This window comes from Camelus dromedarius, chromosome 16 (genome assembly GCF_036321535.1).
Source record: "Camelus dromedarius isolate mCamDro1 chromosome 16, mCamDro1.pat, whole genome shotgun sequence".
Classification (NCBI taxonomy): Eukaryota; Metazoa; Chordata; class Mammalia; order Artiodactyla; family Camelidae; genus Camelus; species Camelus dromedarius.
The window spans coordinates 38,167,885-38,194,205 of NC_087451.1; the positions used below are offsets into that span (position 1 = coordinate 38,167,885).

A 26,321-nucleotide genomic window follows, 5' to 3' on the forward strand; every position below is an offset into this window, starting at 1 on the left:
TTTACCCAGCTCTACATTCATAAGCAGGGTACAAAATATTGGTTTAGCTAATTACAATGTAGCCTTTCAACTATGCAGAAGTAACTCCTATTTCATCCTCTTCATCTTTAAAAGCCATTAAATACAGAAGTTTAGTACTCATTCTGTTATCATAAATTTCCCTTCTCAAGTTGACCAAAACAAAAGTCTATTTTAATTATTTAAAAGCAACAATGAACACTGTAAACAAGTATAAATCTTCAATTGTTGGTATTCATTTACAATAGACTGAATTTGTCTCTTAACCACTTTTAATATGTAATGAGAATTATTCATAGTAGAGTTATGTTCTTGAGTCTATTTGAGGGAAATAAGCAAACTATTTTCTGATTTTATAACAGCAGCCAGATGTGCTTTGAAGTTAAATGTTCCCACTTTGTAATCCACAAGTAACATGGACTTGAAGCAATCTGTAAACAGTCTTAACATTTACTTTTTTCATGCTCTTTTAGAAGACTTCTTGTTCTCTCATAATACCTCAAGAAAGAATACCACAATAAGGAAATGTCCAAAATGGAGGATAAAAAGAACTTATGAGAAACATTAAAGTCTAACAAAATATTATACAAAAAGCAAAGCCAAAAATAATTAAGTTCCAATAACAAGAATAAATCACATGACAGGGCATTTCTTGTTTAAGAAACAAATAGAATCACAATAATAAAATAAATAATAATTTAAACTAGACCTGAATACAGATATCCGAATGCTCTCTAATGAAAACTGGCTTTTGACATTTTATTTTGTTTAGTTTTTTTAGTAGAATTGTTTGTTTACAAAGGGTTCTATCAGTTTGTTTCTTCAAATTAATCAGGATTTGGTCAAACTGACCTCCTTATGGATTAACTAATGTTGATCAGATAGAGATGTTCTAAGGCTCCAGAAAAATAGAAAGACATTTTATCCAATATCTTAGCTGTCTTAGAGGAAAGGACATTATTGAGCAATATACTACTAGCAAAACAACTAAAATAAGTGTTTCTAAGTCATAGCATCCATCAGAAGAAATGCCAAAACTCTTACTATAGCATAAAATAAATTCAGTCCTCAGTGTCAAATCAATTATGCTCCAAAACAACTTTTTTAAGCCAATATTTTAGAACTTGAAAAAATGTTTTCCACAGAAGAAATGCTACAAATAAGGTTCATTCATTGGTTTACTCACATTTCAACAAACATTTAAGGAGCACAAATAAAATACAGATATAGACACCATCCACCGGCTCAAAAAAAGCAAATAAGTCACAGGAACAGAATGGAAACATACATGTACTGTCATCTGATGCATGAGACAAATACCACTGCAGTGCAACAGGAAAAGAATAGTCTTTTCAATAAATGGGAGTGTCACCTGAATATTTATAAGGGACAAAAACAAATCTTAACTCCCTATCTTACAACATACACAACAATCACCTCCAAATGGTAAATAGATCTAAACAGAAAAAGTGAACCAACAGAGCTGCTAGAAGATAACATAGAACATCATCAAGAACTTAAAATGGTCAAAGACCTTAAACAGGGCACAAAAAGCATTTTTTCGTAAGATGAAAAAATGTGAAAATGAACTGCATTAAAATTTCTGTTCATCAAAGTCACCAGTGAATGGAAGAGAGCAACAAAATGGAAGAAAATATATATAATATTATATTCCAAAGGACTCACCGAGAATATATACAAAGTTCTTATATATTGGTAAGAAAAAGGCAGACAACCCAACAGGAAAATTGGCAAAGTCTTAAGTAAGCACTTCTGAAAGGCTAGCCAAACTGTCAATAAACATATTAAAAGGCATCTAACTTTATCAGTCATCAGGAAAACACATATTTAAAAAAACCACACAATGCAATGTCACTAAACACTCTCAAGAATAGCTAATTAAAAAAAAAAAAGAATAGCGAAGTTTTATAACTAAAAAAAATTAAGTGACAATACCAAGTACTGAAGAAAAAGTATCGGAGTAGGAACTGGTACGAGCTGCTGATGAGAATGCAAATTGGCACAATCCCTTTAGAAAACTGGCAGCATCTACTGTATTGATTAGCTTTTAGCTGTGTAACAAATCACCCCAAAGCTTCATGGCTTCCAACTACAACTACTTTATTTAGCTCTCAACTCTGTAGGTGGGCAACCTGGGCGGCTCATCTACTGGAACAACTCATCTCAACTGGACCTCCTCATGTGGCTGGTTCACCAGTGGCACAGCTGTGCCTGGGTGACCGATAAGAACAGTTCTCAACCGGCCACACTGAGGACAGCCACAATGAGTGGGACAGTTGGGGCATCCCCAGCTGCTAACAGCTCACAGGCGCTCTTAGCCCTCGACAGGGAACTTTACCCTCTCCCTGCTGGGCCCTGACCTCCAAGTGGGGATGCTGTCCACCCTCTGGAGCTCCTCACAGGATCAAGGGGAGCCTCACTCCCACTGACCTCGCCTGGCTCCTTCTTCTGCCAGGTCCCATCCCCTCCACTGCCTGTCCAGACGTTCTCCCTGCACAGATTCTGCAGGCCCAGATCCTGCTCTTGGGCTCTGTTTCCAGAGATGTGACCTTAGGGATTCTACCTAAAGAGTCCTCACTGTTTGCTCCTGGTGGGTGTGAGGGTCTGCACAGAGACCCAGGCTGGAAATGAGTGGATGGCTGCTGACCCAGATGGAAGGCCCAGGAGAGTCTTCCTCCTCTTGGTCCCCCACCCATCCTCAGGAAAAAAGAAAAAAGAATAAAAATTTATATAAAGATACCCATGCATAAAATATATATAAAATATGTTAACAAAGCAAGAAAACTTCTCAAGAGCTAAAGTTTAGAAAGGTTAAAGAGTAATTTAAAAAATATAGAAAGAAAATTTAATTACTAGGCTTAGGAAGTAAATCTCTACTTGAATTATGTATTCCTAGAAGAAATATCAACATACACCTGGGAAAAGAAAGAATATATTTGGGGAAAATATTAAAAAAAATAGAAAATTCAAAATCTAGAACATCTAATGCATCAGGATGAAGGTGTTGACAAGCATGCCAGCAATAAAAAAATGTACCCTTAGTATAAAGCTCAAAAATTAACTAGCTATTAACCGATCATTCAGAGGAAGAAAGAAAAAAGTCCATCACACATTCTCATACAAAACTAAAATCAAAGCAAAATCTAAACTTTCTAATACACTGGATATTTAAATTATTCTACTGCGATCAAGAGACTATAGTTCAACCTGATTAATGCATATATGTTATAAATATGTAAAAATGCAAGACTTTTATATTTTACACTGTTGGTACATTCTTTGAACAATAAAAATGTGAAACAAAACCTCAGGCAGTCCTAGTTTTAAGGCATTACCTCAAAATATTTTAGATGTTTTATTTTAATTTTATTATATGAATAAAAAATTTAATCTCTTAACAGTTAAATAATTGTAAACAGTACTCTATGTGCTAAGAAAAGTACGTCAGAAGTTTCAAATGGCTAAGGGCAAAGGCAAGTTTAAAAGGATAGCCCAGAATTTTATTTTTCATTTTGATATTGCTTTCTGGCAAAAAGAATTTGTCTGCTTCTCTCCCACACTAGTAACACAGGACCTCCCTCCAATGGCAACTTCCTCTACCCCTTCAAATGTGAAATGCTTTTCTTTTGACTTACTATTCCCCTCTCATTATCAATTCCATTTGTCTCTTCTCTTTCATTAACATATTCTCAAAGTGACAAAGAGATTCACATTGCTTTAAATTCTTATCCATTTCCCTCCCTCTAACTGTGGCCATTTGCATGAGCCAGCCCTCCTCACTCTGTTCTCTCCACCCAGCTCTCCTCACCCTGAAGTCTCTAAAGACTAAAGCTGTTTCAGACTCTGGGTGAACACCACCTCCAGCACTATGACGACAAAATATGACTCCTTCATGAGCCCTTGAGACTCAAGAAGCTGAAAACCTTGAACTTTCCAATGAGGCTTACCATCTCTTTAAACTCCACCAGTATAAAATAAAACTTTTAAACCCCTAAAATGGATCCATCCATCCGACAATCAGTTAACTGACAGAGAGCCAACACTCCCATTTCCTAGGACCAAATCTTAAGGTGCCCTCCTGTTCAGCCCACCAGTCAGTCACTAAGCATTCTTTTTTTTTTTTTTTTTTTTTCTTCTTTAAGTCACTAAGCATTCTTTATTCTCTTGGAAATCTTCTTCCTTTCCACCCTTTCCATCGTCACAGAAATCACACCAACGTGGAGGCCAATACAAATACCTAAAAGCTGTCTGGTTCCCTTTCTTCATTTCTAAGTACATCCTATAGTACAACCTTCATAATACCACCTAGTCGATATTCCTAAAGCAGTGATTTCATTAAAGACCGTTATTAGTAGGAAGGGTTTTAGGTTTTGTTTGTTTTTTTTTTTAAAATAACAATACCCCTTGCCAGTGAAGAACCAAGAAAGAGACAGTCCTATATACTGCTGGATGGAAAATAAACTGGTATACACCTTCTGGAGGGCAATGTACCAAGATTGAACATAACCTAAGAAAGCAACCAAATATGCATAAAAAAAGTCTTTCAAGGAATTTTATTGCAGTATTACTTATATTAGCAAGAAACTGGGAGCAACCTAAATGTCAAAAAAATGTCATAATGCTTAAATAAGTTATGAAATATCCACCCAAAAGAAAAAATAGTGCTGCCATTAATATTCATGTTAATAGAGCTATTATAAACTTGTACCAAATTTAAAACAGAACATTTTAAAATGGTTTTTATAATATGACCCCAGTTTTGTTTAAATTTTAATTTTATAAATACAGAAAAAAATAAGGGAAAGAGATACGTGAAAAAATGTTAATGTATCTCTCAGTTTAAGATTTTAAAACATGTTTTATTCTTCTGACTTTCTGCATTTTTCAAATTTTGCAAGGGGTAAATTATTTTTATAATTATGAAGTGTCATTAAAAATTGATTAACTCCCTTTTCACTTCCTCAAAGCATTTAAACAGCATATACATAAGGTAGAATGTAGAGGGGGAAAAAATTAACCTCCAGGGCTCACTACTGCCTAAAATTTTAAAGCTAAACTTCTCAACTTAGCATTCAAAGCTCGGATACAATCCAGCCTGACACCACTGTCCTCATATCCTCTACATAAACCCCAAAGATCCAGTCCAGACAGTTCACTTACACCAGCACATCTTTCTTCACACCAACTTCTGCCTTGAATTCTAGCTCCCTTCCCCTCCACCTATCCAAACACACTTGTGCCCCTCAGCCTCTGTACCTGAAAACTGCTGTCCATGGTGGCGGCTCAGCCATGATGTCTCCCTGAGAATTCTTTTAACCCAGATGACTTGTTCTCTGACCCTTTCCCCTGCCCTCCCCCTCAGTATTCTACTTCCTGTATAACTCACTTTGGTATTTGATCATATATGGTCTTAAAGTATGGTTTAACTGTTCCGTATGTATAGCTCTTATTTCACCAACAAGAAAATGCAGCTTGTTGAGGGCAGGGACTATTTTATGCTTCTTTGGGATGCTATTTCTCTTTCCTGTTTCCCAAGGCTTTCTCAGTGCTAACACAGTACAAAATGTCTAACATCCAATAATAGTCACTGCTTAGAATTCAGTTAGTTCAGATGTTTTCCAAATACAATACGATTCTGCCACATCAATGAATAGACATAAAACATGTTTTTACCCCAAGATTCCAACTATTAAGGCGAGCTTCGATGTCGCTGTCATCCAAAGAAAGAGCAGATTTTTTCGAATGAACTTCCTGAAATACAAAAGAGAAAAAGGAAGACAGGATGGAGGGAAGAAGGAAGGAGGGAAGAAATAAAAGAGGAAAGGAAGGAGAGAAAGAAGGGAGGAAAAGAAGGAAGGAAGGAACAGGAAGGGAACAGAAGAGGGGGAGGGAGGGAGAAAACAGGACAATATATGTCATTCAGAGTAATGAGAGTTTTGTGTGTTTTTTCAGTAATGCTATACTGCCCTCAGAGGAAAGGATTATGTTACAACTGAGCTAGTTCTCAGTTCTAAGTAATGACTGTTTATTATAGCCGCTTAGGGCTATGAGATGCCTTTACAATATATTCACACAGTAACTAGATTCAAAAAAAAAAAAAAACAACATCAAAAGAATATTTTAAAAAATAATCCAAACTCTTCTCTTTAAGTTCTCTTACAAAGTTTTAATTGTGGTATACCACAGTAGCTTTAAAGGGGGATAGAGGAACACTTGAAAAGATGAATTATTTACTCTCGTTAAAATTAGTTAACAGGGAAGTTTGTGTTGATGTCCAAGAAGCTCTTTGTTCTTAAATTAATTCTCATTCATCCACTGAACATAAAGAGAAATAAGTTTTGGATTCGCCTCATAAAAACACAGTTATGGTAATTCTTTACTTTAAAAAAAATTAAAATTCCATGTTTTTTCCCTTCCATATAATTTATTACATTGCACATTATCAAACCAGATTAAAATTATGATTAACTGAGAAGAGCCAAAGATCTGTGCCCAGAAATGGACAATGACCTGAGAACTCTAAAAACTTAGTAAGGTAATGCTGTATAAAATAATAACGTACATTTTACAGTACTGCTAAAAATTTTTGTTATTTAAATTTAAATTTAATTTGTTGGTATAACATCTTCATGCTTCTAGGAAACTTCATTACTAATAAACAAATCTATTTACCTATGGTCATTTAAATTATCTGAAGTGATAAAAATACACTAAAATGTTCTTCATATTTTAGTGAGTTGCCAAATTTCTATTGAACAAAATGTTGGGTTTATTATATATACTATATTAAAATTCATTACTGTTCTACTGTTGATCCCTTGCTTTTTGTATGTTTTTGTGTGTGTGTGAATGAGGATGTCTTTAAAAATGTACCTCCCTTGTTTATTTTGAGTAAAGTACAATGATTGATAATAAATCCACAAATATTTTAAATGTGCTACTCTTTACACTAAAATATTTTTGAAAGTTCCAAACTTGAACTCTCCATACCTGAGAAAATGCAAGGAGTTATATTCAGAGCAATATGTGCTAAAACAGTCATGTATCACATATGATCTCCTCGTAACCCAAGACAAGCCAGAGTTATGCAAAAAAGACTACAGTAAACAGGCAAAGTCTTCTTTACAAAGCTAACTGGAAAGCTCATTAGCTCCATGTTCAAACCAAAACTGTGTTAAGCAATTAATGCAAGAAAAGTATTCATATTTCACAATATAAACAGTTCACCTTCATCAGAAAGGCAGTGTTCCCTACTTCACTGCAAACTAATCCCAGTTTCTTAAGTTTATGACTGCTGTATGTCTAACCATTTTTATACACAGATTGAGTAAAGAGGAAAAAATAACTAAAAAAAAATGAAGCTTTTCAAAGTTATTCTTCAATGTTCAGGAAAATGACAGACTAACATGATGCCTCAGAATCTTTGGGAAAGCAGAAGGAATGCTGCGGAGTATACCAAATATATCACTTTCTTTGAAACCAGGATGTTCACCAAAACCATCAGACTTTATTCATTGTTTGTAAGTAACTGTTGGAATTTGACAACACGAAACTAAAAATGTGTGGAGATTATTTTAAAACAAGAAGCAAACAAAAAAACAAAGGAATCTGATCTTACACAACTCTTTGGAGTAATTTGTCCGTCTTCTCTGAAGGTTGGACTCATAGACTGTGATCCGGTTTGGAGCTTCGCAATGCATTGTTCCCTACTAGGAGACCAAAATAGTCACAGTCAGAATCGGGGGAATTCACAGGACGCAGAGGTATTCAAATCTAGGATTACCAATTTTTTTTCTTTTGGAAATGAGATGATTGTTTATATTAACAATGATGTTTCAATAGCAAAGAAAAAAGAAATACAAACAATAACCACTTGTATTTCTCACATTTTATTTCAATTATATTAAACTATAAATAAAATGTCACCTAAATGCCACATGTTTGCTTACAAACAAATGCTACTGTTAAGTGGGACTGCAATAAACCACAAGTATTCCCCTTTTTCCTAAGTGTAGGGGGAGAAAAAATGAAGCATTCCTTCTCAGAGAAGATAATTGTTCTGAAAGGTTAGCAAGTTTTACTGGATTCATGTTTCACATCAACATGAAATCTTAAAATATATAAAATAACAAATAAACATATAAATTAACAATTTCATGAGCTGAAAGTATGAATTAATTTGAAACTGTGTCAGAAACCACAGATAAATCAAAGTCTTAAATTTAAAAATATGCCAAGTTAATTCAGGTAAAATGTGATAAGTACAGCATAAATAGGAAAACAGTTTAGGTTTTCAGATGAATTTGGACAAAAAGATTCTTCTCCAATATAAAATATAGTACAAAAATATCATTCTCAGTATTCTACTTCAGCCCGGAGTCTCTCATACATTCTTGTTCAGGCTACTTCAATCAAAGTTTCATCATCACAAATATCTTTTCTCAGAACAGCTGCTTCAAGATACACAATATGAAAACTAACCATTATTTAATGAATTAAAGTCCCTGACTTTCAACCACTAGCCATTTCAGGATTTCTTTCACAAACTGTGGGTCATACTAAGTATTCCCAAAAGACAGAATACCCAAAGAATTCCCAAAAAACAGACAGTAGTTCAAAAAGATAAGATTAAAAATGAGTGTGTTCTTTAGTAGTTAACACTGACAGAATAACATTTCTTAGACTAGTTACTAAGTAATTTACAATGTCTGAAAAATCTGTTTTAAAGAAAGCTGTTGATTTTTTATATCCCTACTCAATAGCCCAGAGATACAAATACTTAAAAATAAATGAGAAAAATACAGTAATATTTTGAAAATATCTCGTCAACCAATGTTCTTGAGCTGATAGAAGCATTTACAACTTAGTATGTGGGAAGAGACGCCCTGCTACATCATACTAAGCAGTGGCCTGTTCTTTAAGAATAGATTAAACAATCATAAAAAGAGCCATACTTAAAAATTGAAAAACGTTAAAATATTAAAAGTAATTCTTCTCATACAAAATATTAATAAAAAAGAGAACTGAAACATTTATCTATTTATTACACAGGGTGCATACATAAAACAACGTGTCCTTTTAAGTCACTTATAGCTGTCCTCTGCCCCAGTCTACCACTTTCCCTTCATAATAAAATTTCAAAGTAAGTTATTGGATCCATGTCCTGACCTGCCATATACTTTCCAATCAACTACAATCTGACTTCCACTCATCCTGAAAGAGCTGTGAGTAAAGTCACCGATGATCTCCTAGTTGCTCAAATGAGCTGTAATCTGTCCTTACCCTGGCTGATCTCACTACAACATCAGGGGCAGTGCTGCAAAGATGCCACATTTACTGGCTCCATAGAAACAGTCTTTCCTGGTTCTCATCTGATCTTTCAGAAATCTCTTTCACTGCTTTTTCACTAGCTTTTCTTTCTCTGCCCATCTCATAAATACTATAATCCCCGAGGTTCTACATCTAACCTTATCTATTTTTCTTTTATATGCTTTTCCTGAGCAATTCAATATATTGTTAGTTTTCTAAATAATAAGAAGCTTTGATTACCAATCTACATCTCCAGCCCAAACTGCTCTCTTGGCCTCCAACCCAATTACAAATACAAATCGAATAGCCCTACCTCCAATTCTACACGCCCAGAACTAAATTCATTATATTTCCCTAAAACACGCTCCAATGCAGGCCAAGTAAAGCAGAGGCATTGCTGAAGCCAACTTCTTGTGAACACAGGTGAGACAACTAAAGAAAGAGGTCAGTATCACTGCTAAAATCTGGCTGGCACAAGAAACATAGGACATAAAGCAGAGAGGTTTCATTTCTTGCCACTGATAATGACTCCAGCTGGAAACATAATTAACTGGAACTCTAAGTAGGTACAAAGACAGCTCGAATTCACAGCGATGGGGCTGGAGGTCAGGGTGAGACAGAGGGTGGGAGGCAAAGCTTAACTATGTTATCCTTTAGAAAGAAGAGCAAGTGTTGCCTGCCACACAGAATAGCAAGTCACGGTGCTAAACAACATGGACCTGAAGTGCATTATGCCAAGTGAAATAAGACAGAACGACACTGTATGTTATCACTTCTATGTGGAATCTAAAAAATAAAACAGCGGAAGGGCATAGCTCAAGCGGTAGAGCACATGATTAGCATGCAAGCGGTCCTGGGTTCAATCCCCAGTACCTCCTTTAAATAAATAAATAAACCTAATTACCCACCCCCAAAAAAGAGGTCAACATAAAAAATAAAACTATTGAATAAATATAACAAAACAGAAACAGACTCAGATATAGATAACAAACTAATCTTTATCAGCAGGGAGAAGGATGAGGGGAGAGACAAGATGGGTTAGGGGATTAAGAGGTACTCACTACTATGTATAAAATAAATGATATGAGGATATATTGCACAGCATGGAGAATACAGTCAATATTTTATAATAACTTTAAGTAGAATATAATCTATAAAAATATTGAATCACTATGTTGTGCACCTGAAACTAACATAATATTGTAAATCAACTATACTTGAATATAAAAATGCAATGCCATAAAAAGAATAGAAACTGAAGGTCAGCCAGGCTCTGGCTTCCGAGGCAGCTAGGAAGAGCCGGAAAGTGTGACTGGAGAAGCAGAAGGGAATCAAAGTTCCTCTAAGTGGAGGAACAAAGTGAAACTCTCCAAGAAACCAGAGGCAGGATGGAGTTCCTTGTTTTTGAGAGGAAGCTGAAAATGAGTGCTGGTGATCATTTCTGAAAGCTATGTTTTATAAGAAGCTTTGTGCCTAGGAAAGGCAAAGGACAAGACATAGCGTCAATGCCAAGGAATCAGACTCTTCATTTGGAAGGACAGAGTTCAAAATGAAAAGAGGTATTTGGTTCCCCAAACGCCTACAAACAGGAAGCAGGCTGAGAGAAACAAACTCAGATGATTTGCTTAAAACAAATCATTTCTTTTGGTTTGAAAAAAAAGATAATTCAGAGAGAAAAGCCAAGAGCCCAAAGGACAGAGCAGAAAGCCACAAATACCACTTCTAGGAAGCAGCACTAAACCCTAATCAAGAAACAAGCAACCAACACCTGGCCAGATTTCAGAATTTCTATAGAATTGTCATTGGTGTGTGTCTCCAGTTTCCCCGGTTTTTTGAATGGGAGTTCTCCACTGTGTGGGTGAGTATGTGGGGGTTGGGAAGGGGAGAACTTATGACTTTAATTCACAGGTATTTAGAATGGAAGAAGCCATACCAGGGAAGCCTCAGTTACACCTAGATATGATTTTTATTAAGTTGTTGAAATATAGTTTCTGTACAATACAGCCATATCCATTTAAAATGTAGACTTTGAGGAGTTTTAACAAACATATATACTCATGTAACCACTACAATGAAGATACAGATTCTTTCCATCACACCCAGAAGGTCTCTTGAGCGCCTCTGGAGTCAATCTACTCCCTTCTGCAAACCCAGGCAACCTGCATTTTGTAGAATCTCTTATACATGGAATCAAATGGTATGCACGTATATCTGGCTTCTCTCACTGAGGAAGATGTTTTTGAGATTTAGCCATGTTGCTACATGTATCAAAAGTTCATTTGTTTCTGTTGATTAAAAGTATTCTATTATATGGATGAACTTTATTTGCTTTTTTATTCATGTACCAATGGACACTTGTCTCCACATTTTGGCTATTATGAATAAAGCTGCTATGAACATTCAAGAATTTACGTGGACATAACATTTTCAGGTCTCCTGACTTTACATCTAGGAATAGAATTGTGGGGTCATATGGTAAATTACCTGAAACTTTATACGTTGGTAAACTGTCTTCTAAAGTGGTTGTGCCATTTTATATTCCCATCAACACTGCATGAGGCTTTGTTTCATCGCATCATCGCCATACTTGGTTTTCTGACTCTACCATTTTTGCCATGCTAATGGGTATGTAGTGGTATCACATTGTGCTTTATCTTTTTTCATTTCCTTGATAAAGAATAATATTGATGCATCTTTTCATAAGTGTACATTAGCCACACTGTGTGTGAAGTGTCTGTAAAATCTTTTACACATTAATTGGGTTGTCGTCTACTTTTCCTTGAGTTTTAAGAGTTCTGCACATATTCTAGACACAGGTCATTTATCAGATATTTCTATTTACAATATTTTCTCCATGTGTAAGGAGTCCCACCTACTCATGATATAATATCCTTTTTATATTTTCTGGATATAATATACTAATTAAGAATTTTAAATCTACATTCATGAGGGGAATATTGGTACGTAGTTTTACATTATTGCATGTCTTTGTCTTCTTTTGAAAAAATAAAGTAACACAGACTTTAACAAATAAGTTGGGAAGGACTCCTTCTTTCTCTATTTCCTGAAAAAAAACATCATGTTGGATGATATCTCTTCCTCTTGGTGACAGAATTCACCAAGGAAGTCACCTGAGTTTGGAGATTTCTTTATGGGAAGGTGGGTAATTACAAATTAAATTTCTTTGGTAGATATAAGGCTACTCAGATTTCCCATTGCTTCTCATCAGCATTGATCTTTGTGTCTTTCAAGGAATGTCTCTCTTTCATCCAAGTTATCACTGCTACAGTTGTTTATAATATTCTATTATGTTCTTAATGTCTATAGGATCTGTGTGAGGCCTCCTCTTTCATTCATTCCTGATATTGCTAATTTGTGGTTTCTTTTTACTTTTTAACTGTGGCAAAACACATATAACACAAAATTTACCATCTTAACCACTTTTAAGTGTACTGTTCAGTGGTTTTAAGTACAGTGACACTGTTGTGCAACCATCACCACCGTCCGTTTGTAGAACTTTTTCATCTTCCCAAACTGAAACACTATTACCCATTAAACAGTAACTCCCCTTCCTCCCCTCCCCTCAGCTCCTGACAAACACCATTCTACCTTCTGCCTCTGAATTTACACCTCGTATAAGTGGAATTATACGGTATTTGTCTTTTTGTGACTGGCTCATCAGCCTTCGCATAGTATCTTCAAGGTTAACCATGTTGTAATATGTGTCAGAATTTCCTTCCTTTTTAAGGCTCAGTAACATTCCATTGTATGTATATATCACATTGTTTATGCACTCATCCACTGATGGACACTTGGGATGCTTCCATCTTTTGGCAACTGAAAATAATGACGCAATGTACATGGGTGTACAAATATCTGTTCAAGTCTCTGTTTTCAATTCTTTTGGATATTTCTGGATGATATTTGTAATTTGATCATTGTATTTGTAATTTTTTTAGGAACTTCCAACTATTTTCCACAACAGCTACACCATTTTACATTCCCACCAACAGTGGACAAGGGTTCCAATTTCTCCACATCCCTGTCAACATTTACTTTGTTTGTTGGCTTGTTTTATAGTAGCCATCCTAAATAGATGTAAGGCGGTCTCTCAGTATGCTTTTGACTTACATTTTCAGAATGATTCGTGATTTTTTTCATGTGCTTATTGGCCACTTATATATCTTTTTTGGAGAAACGTCTATTTAAGTCCATTGCCTATTTTTTAATCAGGTTGTTTGCTTTGGTTGTTGTTTAATTGTGGGATTCTTTACATTTTCTGGGTATTAACCCTTTTTCAGATAAGTGATTTGCAAACATTTTCTCCCATTCCATAGGCTGCCATCTCACTCTGTAGATTGTGTCCTTTGATGCACAAAAGTTTTCAATTTTGATGTAGCGCAATTTATCTACGTTTCGTTTATTGTTGTCTGTGCTTTTTGTGTCATACCCAATAAATCAATGCCAAATCCACTGTCATGAAGCCTTCCCCCTATATTCTCTTCTAAGAGTTAGAGCTGTGGCTTTTACTGTTAGGTATTTGATCTATTTTTAGTTAATTTTTGTATAGAATGAAAAGTAAGAGTCCAACTTCATTCTTTTGCATGTGGCTATCCAGTTTTGCCACATCATTTGTTCAAATGATTGTCCTTTTCCTATTGAGTGGTCTTGGCATCCTGGTCAAAAATCATCTGACCATATATGCGAGAGTTTATTTCTAGGTTCTCTATTCTAGTCTATTAGTCTGTATGTCTGTCTTTATGCCAGTACCACGTCATTTTTTATTTTTGGGGTTTTTCTGAAGTATGGTTGATTTACAATGCTGTGTTAGTTTCTGCTGTAAAATGATTAATTCATATATATATATATGAATATATATAATTTATATTCTTTTCCATTATGGTTTATTAGAGGATATTGAATATAGTTCCCTGTGTAGGACCTTGTTGTTTATCTATTTTATATATAGTAGTTTGTATCTGCTAATCCCAAACTCCTAATTTACCTCTCTTCCACCTCTTTCCCCCTCTTTGGCAACCATACATTTGTTTTCTACGTCTGTGAGTCTGTTTCCATTTCATAAATAAATTCATTTGTGTCATATTCTAGAGTCAACATATAAGTAAAATCACATGGTATTTGTCATTCTTTCAGACTGACTTCACTTAGTATGAGAACCCCTAGGTCTGTCCATGTTGCTGCAAATGGCATTATTTCATTCTTTTTTATGGCTAACTAGTATTCCATATACATATAAATATATATATATATGTATATAAAATATATCTATGAATGGATATCTGTCAGTGGACACCTAGGTTGCTTCCATGTCTTGGCTCTTGTAAATAGTGCTGCTCTGAACATTGGGGTCCATGTATTCCTTGGAATTATAGTTCTCTCCAGATATATGCACAGCAGTGGGATTGCTGGATCATATGGCAACTCTATTTTTAGTTTTTTAAGGAACCACCATACTGTTTTCCATAGTTACTGCACCAGTTTACATTCCCATCTACAGTGTAGGAGGGTTCCCTTTTCTCCATACCCTCTCCAGCATTTGTTACCTGTAGACTTTTTAATGATGGCCATTTTGAGAGGTGAGAGGTGAGTACCACACTGTTTTGATTACTGCGGCATTGTGGTAAGCACTGAAATAAGAAAATGTTAGAATTCCAGTTTTCTTTTTCTTTTCCAAGTCTGTTTCAGCTTTTCAGTGTCACCTGAGATTTCATATAAATTTTAACGAGGATTTTTCTTTTTCTGAAAAAAAAAAAAAGCCACTGGAATTTTGGTAGGTGTTGCATTAAATCTATGTATCACTTTGGGTAGTACTGTACAGCTTAATAATACTAAGTCTTCCAAACCATGAACACAGTATGTCTTTCCATTTACTGGTGTCTTTTAAAATTGCTTTCAATAATATTTTATAATTTTTTTAGTGTACAACTCTTCCACCTCCTTGGTTAAGTTTATTCCTAAGTATTTTATTCTTCTTGATACTATTGCAAATGGAATTGTTTTCTTAATTTCCTTTTCAGATTGTTCATTCTTAGTGTACAGAAATGCAACCTTTTTTGTGCTAGTTTTGTATTCTTGCTACTTTGTTGAATTTGTTTATTAGTTCTAATAGTTTTGGTGGAATATTTAGTTTTCTATATATATAATACCACATCATCTGTGAACAGACATCATTTTACTTCTTTCTTTCAGTTTTGATGACTTTTATTTCTTTTTCTTGCCTACTTGCTCTGGTCTGGACTTCAGTACTATATTGAACAGCAGTGATGAGAGTGGGCATTCCTGTCTTATTACTAATCTTAAAGGTAAAGCTTTTTCTTTCACCATTAAGTACGATGTTAGCTATGGGCTTTTCATATACAGCCTTTATTATTTTGAGGTAGTTTCCTTCTATTCCCTAGTTTGCTGAGTATTTTTAATCATTGTTAAATTATTTTGTTAAATGATTTAAATGTTAAGATTTTGTCACATTTTTAATACATCGAGATGGTCATGTGTTTTTTCCCATTATTCTGTTAATGTGCTGTAAAATAATGATTGAGTTTCATCTGTCAAATTTTCCTTGCATTCCAGGAAAACATCCCACTTCGTCATGGTGTGTAATCTTTTTAATGTGCTGTTGAATTGTTTGCTAGAATTTTTTTGAGAATTTTTTCATCAATATTCATCAGGAGTATTGGTTTGTAGTTCTCTTTTTTTGTGCATTTGTCTGGCTTTGGTATCATGGTAATGCTGGCCTTACACTGTGAACTTGGAAGTATTTGCTCCTCTTCAATTTTGGAAGAGTTTAAGGAGGTGTTAACTATTCTATAAATATTTGATAGAATTTGATAGTGGAGCCATCTGGCCCTAGGATTTATTGCTCCCAAAATTATCTTACAAAAAGACTCTGGCTTCCATCTTACTTACTTTCTTTGATGGAAGCCAGCTGCCATATTCTGGCTGCCCTATGGAGAAGTTCTAAACCAGGGAACTCAGTGAGGCCTCTGGATGACAACCATTAAAGACTGAGTCTCCCAGACCAACAGCCCACAAATAACTGAATCCTCTGAAACACATAAGTGAGAAAAGAAATGGATTCTCCCCTCAGTCAAACCTTCAACTGATATCACAGCCCCAGCCCATACTTTGATTGCAGCTTTTTAAGTGAATCTGAGCCAGAAAACCCAACTAAGCTATGTTCATGAAATAATAATGTTTATTGTTGTAAGCTGCTAAGATTTGGGATAATTTGTTATGCAGCAATAGATAACAAATAACGATTTGGGTACCTGGAAGTGAGGTGCTGCCTAAAAATGCGGAAGTGTCTTTTGAACTAGGTATTAGAGTCTAGAAGGATTTTCAGTAGAGTGTAAGAGAAAGACAAAATTGACTTGAACAGGCTGTTCGTAGAAATCTGGAATTTGAGGACACTGTCAGTGAGGGCTCAAGAGGGACTGAGAAATCCTTTCTATATAGTGGTAGAAAGCCACACCATCATTTCAGTAACATGTAAAACAGAAAAATGTGCCAAATGAATTGGATAGGTGTTACAGCTGAGGAGATTTCCAAGGAAAGTATTTCTTGCTGCTTACAGTAAAAGTCAAGAGGAGAGTAATAAGTTAAGGACAATTAAAGAATAAAGAACCAAGACTTCATGGTTTTAAAAAATTCTCAGTCTCTCCAGATGGCAAAATATACTAAATTAAGAAGTAGTACCCAACCTAAGTTTGGGCACTGCCTAGAGATAAAGCCAAGACTATAAATCAAAAACCTTTCATTAAGGTAAAAAAGATCAAAAGTAGTACATCAGAGTACTATATATTCATGCATTGATATCTTTAAAAAGGGCATGTGCCTCTCAAACAATAAGGCTTCTGGAAAACTTAAGGACACTGTCCTTCATCTTCTGAGAAGCAACCCAAGGTAAAATGGACTTATCTTGAAGAGATTAGTATATGTGGCTTTTGTCTAATGGAGTGAACACACATGAGATGCACAGGAGGTCTATAAAGTTTTTGAGAAAATTGTATCAGAAAATCACTGCCCTTGGACTGAACAAGACAGAGTACAGAATGAAAAGGGCCACTGGACCCCTAAAATTCTTCTGAAAGGAGGCAGACTAAGAAAACTACTCACCTGCAAACACTACCCAACTGCAAACACATACTATCTTTCATGAATATGTAAGGATAACTCAGAAGATGCAATCAAAGAGACCAAGTGACCAAGAGACATGGAATATTATCCTTCAGTCTTGAGCTTTAATTAAGGAACTTCCAACATTGGCCCACCTGGATTACAGAAATGCTATAGACTCCTCTGTACCTCCTATTATTCTCCTTTTTAGAAATGTCTGTAGTAATTATTGAACATTGGGTGTGTTGGTAGCAGGTAACTACTGGAATAGAATTTCTCCAAAGAAGATACACAAATGACCAGTGTGCACATGAAAAGATGCACAGCAACATTAGTCTTCAGGGAAATGCAAATTAAAACCACAATGAGATCCCACTGCATGCTCATTAAAATAGCCAAAATCTAAAACTCTGAGATGAAGATGTGAAGAAACTGAAACATTCTTACATGCTAATGGGGATGTGAAATGGTTCTGCCATTTTGGAAAATGGTTTGATAATTCCCTAAAAAACTTAGAAATACACTTATCACACAATTCACTGCTAGATATCCACAGAAAAGAAATGCATGTCCAAACAAAAATATCATATAAATGGCCATAGCAACACTATTCAGAATAGTTAAAAATTGGTAACAATCCAAATACCCAGTGATTGGATAAGCAAATGTGATGTACGCATCAATGTTCAGTAATAAAAAAGAATGCCACATGAACTTCAAAAACAATATGCTAAGCAAAAGAACCAAATGCATAAGACTACACAGCTCATGATTCCACTCGCATGAAATTTCTAGAAAAGGTAAAACTATAGTGATAGAAAGCAGAGCACTACTTGCCTGGGGCTTGGAGTGTGATTTCCTATTATAAAGATATTAATTCTTCCCAAATTGAGTCTACAGACTCAATGTATACCTAGTCAAAATTTCAACAGGCGCATGTGTGAGTATGTGTTATAAAAACTGGCAAGATAACTCTAAAATTAATATGGGAAAGAACCAAAAAGAGACAAGGCAGGCTTAAAAGAGAAAGCCAGAGTGCATGCACTACACTACTAAAAATCAAAACTTATTTTAAAGTTACAGTGATTAAGGCAGTGTAGTATCAGTACATAGACAGACAAACAGACCAACAGAGGAAACATGGATCTAGAAACCTACACAAATAAGATTTTTCTGGTTTGTAATAACGGTGCCAACCACAGTAGTGGGGAAAGAATTTTTTTTAAGTGATACTGGATTGAATGGCTATTAGCTATCCACAGGAGGGGGTGGGGGAACGACTCCTACCTCACTTCATACATGAAAATCAACTCCCAATGTAGCATATACCTAAATGAGAAAAGTAAAATAGGAAAGTTTCTAGAAGATGACACAGGCAAATATCCCCACAATACTGGAAGGCAAGGAAGCTTAAACAGGACACAAACCCACAAACAATATTAGAGATAACTGACTAAAAATAATTACATTATAATTTATAATGTTCAACAGAACATACCAGTGAATGTGGGAGAAGATATGTGCCATAAATATGTCAAAGAATTTGTATCCAGAATATATAAAGAACTGTGACAAATCAACAGAGAAAAAACTGACAAACCATTTTTTATTTTTGTGAACAAAGACAAATAGGAATTTCACAAAAGAAGCTATCCAGATGGCCAACAAGCATAGAAAAATGTGCTCAGTATCATTAGTCATGAGGGAAAATGCAAATTAAAAGACACATCCACTATACTAGATGGCTAAAACTAAAAGAAACTGACAAACCAAGTACTGGTAAAGATGAAGAGTCACAGACTTTGAAATCCTACTGGTGGAAATGTTAAATTGCTGTAACATTTTGGTAAACTCTTTGGCAGTATCTACTGTAATTATACTTCCAAGTCAACAGAGTGTACATATGTGCACTAAAAAAGATGTGTAAAAAATGTTCACAGAATTATTTGTAATAGTCAAAAGCTGGAAAAACTCCAAACATCCAACAACAGTAGAACGGGTATATAAATGTGATACATTCACACAGTAATAAAAAAAAATGATCTGTTGCTAAATGCAGCAACATGGACCAATCTCACAACATAATGCTGAGCAAAAGAAGCTAGAAAAGAGTGAAAATACTTTATGAACCAAAAACTAAGCTATGGTGATATAATGCAGAATAGTGGTCACCTTTTGAAGGGATGATAAATGACTGGGAGGAAGCAAGAGAAAGGTTTCTGGAGAGCTGGTGATGTTCTCTATCTTGATCTAGAAGATGGTTATATAGATGTATTCCTTCTGCAAAACTTCATCAAGCATTACACTTAAGATTTGGGTGTCTTGATGCACACGTTACACACTGATTTTAAGAGTTTACCACAAAACAAAGAATGAACTACAGCTACATTTATTAACATGGATGAATCTGAAAAATACAGTGAGAAAGAAGTAAGCTTCAAAATGATATATACAGTATGATTTCACTTATATAAATTTCAAAAAAAAAAAAAGCAAGGAAATGATTCCCACAGAATACATGACAGTGGTCTTCCAGGAGAAGGGAAGAGGAGGCACTAGTGGAAGGCCTCCTGGAGTACTGGAATATGCCATTTCTTGGCTGGGTAAACAGTCTAGGGATATTTATTTTATAACTTTTTTTAAACTGTGTGCATTTTCATACACTTTTACATATATGCTACGTTTCATGGTTGTAAAACATTTTAAGAGTAATACAACTACTGCACAACTACTGCATTATAAATGATTAGAAAACTAAAATAAGAACTAACTTTAGATTTCATGTCTTTGCATTCATCTGCACAGCAGGTAATACTGTTGTATACCATCTGCAGAATAGTCTTCTTATGGTATTGCTAAATATCAACAAAAGGTAAAAATTATTAGCAACAATCAATACCGCAGTAAAGTATCAAATAACACTGAAAGAAAATGAAAATAACTTCCAATGATCCACAACATTTTTATTTTACTTTTTCAAAGGGAACTTTATTTTAAAAAAAAAAAACTAAATTTTTTAAAAATGAGAAGCTTGGCAAAACTAAAAACTGACCAGAGATTCATAAACATTTTAAGACTTCGTATTTTCCCATTTCCTACTTTAAAATAACACATTTGATTTTAAAATTAAAAATAAAAACCGTCTTTAAAAGTCACTTAAATCAATATTTATTAACATATCTCTGGCTTAACAGTATCAATAATCACTATTTTAATTCCCTATAATTAAGTGTTATGATTCACTTATATAAGCTTACTGTCATCCTTTTTTGTTTAAAAGGACAATCAAAACTAAAGTGTTCAATACTATGATCTCACAAAAAGAAATCTGCTTGTGAAATAAAAAGATACTTATTACAAAGCCCCACCCATTAAAAAATTTTTAAAGGAAAAAGTGACTAAATTTTTCAAAAATCAGACTCTATGACGGAAAAAAAAACCCTAACAGAAGTACAAGTCCATTATTTTCAAAGCTATTCCATCTCAGTTACAAATTATTGCCACTCGGCCTTGCCTTGGTAAACAGCTAAGAATGATATTTAATTAGTACATTAACATTGAAAATTAATGAGTAGCTAAGTAGTTTTATGTGTATGAAACGTACTGTTTCACTTAGGATCCTAAGAAACACTCTTCACATATGTAGCAGTCTTATTTCTAAAGCTCAAGGCTAAATGTCTACCTAACAAGCACCCATCCTATCAAAAAGATCAAACTAACCATATCTGTACCATACTAAATGTTCTATCCAAAATAACGAAACAAAATAATGAAAAAGATCAATAATGAAACAAAATAATGAAAAAAATCAATTTTTCATTAATTTAAGAAAAATGATTAATTTTTCTTTCTACCAAAAAGATTTGTTAGGGAGAGCTCCTCTGAAACCTTACACTGACCAACAGAAAAACAATGGGATATTGATCATGGGTGATCTTCACTGAAGAAGGGAGACACCCACAAACTGCAAGTAAGCATGGCATAATGGTCTCACCCGTGGCAGAGGCTGTCTGTGTGCTCCAATGCCCAACTCCTAGTCCCCACCCCCACTCCCACCCCCACCCCCACCTAGACAGCAGCTCTCCATCTAGTAGGTCAGGTTTCATGATGGTCCAGCAGAAGACACAAGTCTAGAACTCCAAGCCCCTTCTGGTAGGCACTGATCACATATAGCTATCTGAATTAATTAAAATGTAAAATTCAACTCCTCAGTCACATTTCAAGTGCTCAACAGTCATACGTGAACAGTGGCTACTACAGTGGACAGCACAGCCATAGGACATTTCCACCACTGCAGAGTGCTCTACTGTGCTGCCGGAGAATGTGTAATGGATGAATGGAATGAATACATGTAATGTACTGCTGCAAAATATATCTTTGCCCAATCAACAGGCAGTTCTTAAATAAAATGAATGTACTTTTTGTGAGTAACATTTAACGATGTTTTACTATGTGTAATCCTAACCATATTTATTTACACCAATGGACATAAAGAATCCCTGGGAAGGAAGGTAATAATCAGCTCCCCCATAAATTCATCCAACAATTTAGAAGCAGGGGCTGTTTATAGTGTTAGTGCCATTTACACATAAAAATGGAGTTCAACAAAGTAAAAAAATTCTATCTACTATAGTTGTTTGAGTATGTAGACTAAAAATTGAATCAATATTTTTAAAGAGAAAAATGTCTTTTCACATAGCACAGACTCAACCACAAGCACATTTTCATTATACTTGATCACCATCTGCTGGCAATGTTCTTAAACTGCACAAATGAAAGGCTAGCTATACTGGGAGACATTTTTAAAGGACTTACAGTCTCAGCTTTTTGCCACAATGCATTCCTGGAAAACCACATTAAAAAGAGGATCATTGTAAAGCAAATCATATTTTCCATAAGGGCAGGCCTATAATTAGAGTCTTCATTCCAAACTAAAATCTGGCATCAAATAACCCAGGGAAAGATCTCATTAAAGCAAGATGCAAAAATTACAGTCCTCTATGATCATTTAAAATAGGATAATTATTCTCCAAGTCCTTTCTTAAAGGTATGAACATATTTGTTATTTAGAGGACATCACATAAATTAAAAGATAAAAACTTTAATTTATACACATTAACCTAAATCTAATATGGCAGAATAACAGTAATAATTCTGTCTGCTTGTTCTTAGAATTTTTTACATAATCTAGATGATGGTTCTTTATAAAGTGGCATCTGAAAAAATCTAAATGCCTTCTTTTTCACCAATGAATTCCTCTACAATAAGCAGAATTGTGTTTTTTCCACTGTAAAGCAGTGTTTAAGGTTGGGGTTGATTCAACATTACTCCTCTTTGCACTCTCCTAGCTCATAACTCTTCATCAAAGTTTCAAGTAAAAATAATAAGTAGTATTAAATCATTCTTTTTCATCTTTCTTTATCCCAGAACCTAACTGCACTTTAGTGATTAGCTATCAGACCAAATCATCCTTCACTGAAAAGTCATAAAAATAATTACAAGCCATTAAAAAGAAGCTTCAAAACTTATTTCACAGAACTGTAAGAGAATACATCCTATTATCTTTGTCTGTCTTTGGGATAATGCACACAAAAAAATACGTAACAATGACATGAACTAAAGTCTAATAGTACTTAGGCAGCTTCCAACACATGGTGTGATAAAATGTTAAAAAACAGGGCCAGCCACACTGTGTTCCTTCTGTCCTGGAAAAGGGGACTTGCTGAGTTACCTAAATTAAGATTGCTTCAAAGCCTCTTTTAAAATACTATTACCACTCTGTTCTGAGAGTGTGCAGGATTCTTACCTATAATCAGAATCTTTCTGCATAGCCATTAATTTCTTTTTCTTAGAAACACAAAATGATTTTTATTAATTGAAAATAATTAAAGACCAATGGATTTTAAGACAATAGCCTTTGGGAAGATAAGATTTAATTAGAGAAGCCAAAAAAAAAACCAGTCAATCTAACAAGCAAACCCCGTATGAACTATTAAAATAACCATCACCACACAACAGCGGCCACTTTCACAGTGTTAGGTCCTGAGTCAAAGGCCCTACCTGCAGTGCTGCATCCTCACAGCTCTGAAGTCAGTACTACCCCTATCTCCATCTTACAAATGACAAAACTGCACTTCAGAAAAATTAAGTAACTTGCCTGAGGACACATGGTTGACAAGTGTCGGAAGGGGTATCTGAACACAGGCAAACTGCCTCCTTTCAGCTCAACCTAGAAATAACCAAGAACAAAGGCACCATCGCCCAAGATTGCTGATGCAGCTCAAGTAGACAAAAAAATGGATTAAAAAATACGGATTAAAATTTCCATATTTGTTGCATAAAGTACTCATGTCTACGTGGTATACTAGAAAGATCGCAGGGTCTGGAATCATAAAGACCTGTATTCCAACACTGACTCCATCACTGGGAAGGTTTACTGACCTTACTGAAGCTGTTAGCTCATTAACAATACAAAAGGCAATTATGTCAACCTCATAGAATTACAGAGAGGGTGAAATCAGGTAACTTATAAAAGGTTTCCAGAATAGTATCTAGCATACAGTAGGTGCTTCATAAGTGTACCACTTGCCTCATCTGGTTCCTGTTTTAACAAATTAGAAAAGCAAGTGGAATCCACAAACACTGAGAGCGTTTATTGGGAAATTTTCATTCTTCCGTTTAAATCTGTCTTTTGCTATATATAGTGTATTTATTAATGGGCATCACTAATATTAATGATGTGTATGCCCAGGCATTTTAATAAGATAGTATTTTGGAGGGCAACTTGACACTATCTATCAAAAAATAAGTGTGTGACTATCAAAAATAACATAGACATATGTACAACAAAAAGTTTGAACTTTCCATAGCAGATTAATCCCACTCCCTAAAGGTAAAACAATTTTTCATATGTGGCACCCAGAAATAGTCCATGCATATGTGTACATATATATCCATATATCCTCTTTAAAATACACACACACATACACACAAATGGAAGCTTACTACACTCTGATGTACTTCTTTTGAACTTTACATATCATAGAGATCTTTCCATACCAGCCCATTTGTATCTTTGTTTACCTCTGCACAAGCTGTTGAACCTACTCATAATCCCACCAACAGTTCATCCATTAAATCTGTTAATGTGCCTAGCTACAGAAATAGCAGTTCCTTTTCTGGGAGTCAATAATAGCCCAAACACACACAAGTGCATAATGATATACGTACCAGGAAGTTAACTAAGGCTTTCTTTATAAAACTAAAGAATCAAAAACAACAGAGGCAGGTTAAGTTACAGTAAATCTACACTATGGATATTATCTGCCAGTAAAAAGGTTACACAAGCTACACGACACAGGTTTAAGACAGAGTTAAGTGACAAAAAAACAATACACACAGTACAAGCCAATTTATACTCTTAATTACATATGCATGGCTATGTGTGTACTGGAGAATGACACACGCCAGACTGCTGATGTCTATTACCTCTCCTGAGGAAAGCTGAGTAAGAAGAACATGGAGAGAAGGACTTTGACTTTTTACTCTTCACAGTTCTACACTGAGATATTTATAAGCACGTATTGTATATAGATGGTGTAATTTTCTAAAATGAGGACAAAAATTGTATTTGTCATCTATTGCTGCATAACATCACCAAACTTAACAGCTTTAAATATACACACATATATTTGCTCACGGTTTCTGTGGGTCAGAAGTTCAGGCACAGTGGAGCTGGGTCCTCTGCTTAGGGCCACACAAGGGCTGCAATCACGGTCTGACCAGAGGTGGGATCTCACCTGGAGGCTCAACTAGGGAAGAATCTGCTTCCCCTAGTTCTCACAGTTGTCAGGAGCATTCAGTTCCTTATGACAATAGGATTCGTGGCAGCTTGCTTCTTTAAAGCCAGCAAGGAAAAGACAGTAAGACTCTAGAGCCAGTCTGCTAGCAGGACAGAGTCTTATATATTGTGATATACCCATAGAAGTGACGTCCCATCACCACTGCCATTTTCTATTGTTTAGAAGCAACCCACAGGTCCTGCCCACTCTCAGGGGGAAGGGATTGTACAAGGCTATGAACACCCAGAACAGGAAATGGGGCCACCTGGAAGTCTGTCTACTACAACAAAAATTAAGGTCTTTACCAGCTCTCAATGATAAGCATCTGAAAGACGACCAGGAAGTAATTTATACGGATATAGTTCATGGCTATAGAACTAAAATGCAATTAACCAAACCATACAGGGAGGAGATCTAAGTCTACGGGCTCATTAGTAACATTTTATAAAACCATGGTCCAAACTCAGGTATAACCCAAGTATTTCACCGTCAAGAAAAGAAGCAGATATTTGACATAAAAATACAATAACAGATCTCTAATAAAACGGCACTGCAATTTGTAAAGTGGTTTTTCTAAAATAAAACCAGGAGTAATAAAATAACCTTAAATCAAGAACCACGAAAAAGGAAAGTAAAGAATAAAACCAAGTCAGGACTAGTTGTGTTAAAACCGTCTGAAGGGAAATGCTAAGTTTACTAGTGTGGAATGGGTATTTGGTGAGGAAAAGCACGATGATGCGCCTGTTAGACTATGATCTCATACTACTTCTAACGTGTCTAGAACGAGACTACATACCGTACCCTACAGGAAGGATAAAGGTAAAGGAAAGGTGCCATCTCTATTGAATAGGGAGTCCTAACAAAGAGGCTTCAAAAGGACTCTGCACCTTTAATAATATAAAAAGGCTAGGACACAAACAGCATAATCTAAAATGCCATTAGAAATACTTCACATACAAAAAGGTCTGAGTAAAGCAGGATTTTATAAAGTGATCA

General features: G+C 35.2%; 1 protein-coding gene across 1 annotated transcript in view; it reads right to left on the reverse strand.

Annotated features, from left to right (window-relative positions):
* Positions 1-26,321, reverse strand: part of CEP112 (centrosomal protein 112) — a 373,877-nt gene that overhangs the window by 332,687 nt on the left and 14,869 nt on the right. The window contains exons 5-6 of the mRNA XM_031468925.2: positions 7,658-7,748; positions 5,713-5,790 (exon numbers count right to left, since the gene is read on the reverse strand). Coding sequence (XP_031324785.1) covers positions 5,713-5,790; positions 7,658-7,748 — 169 coding nt within the window. The remainder of the gene's footprint in view (positions 1-5,712; positions 5,791-7,657; positions 7,749-26,321) is intronic.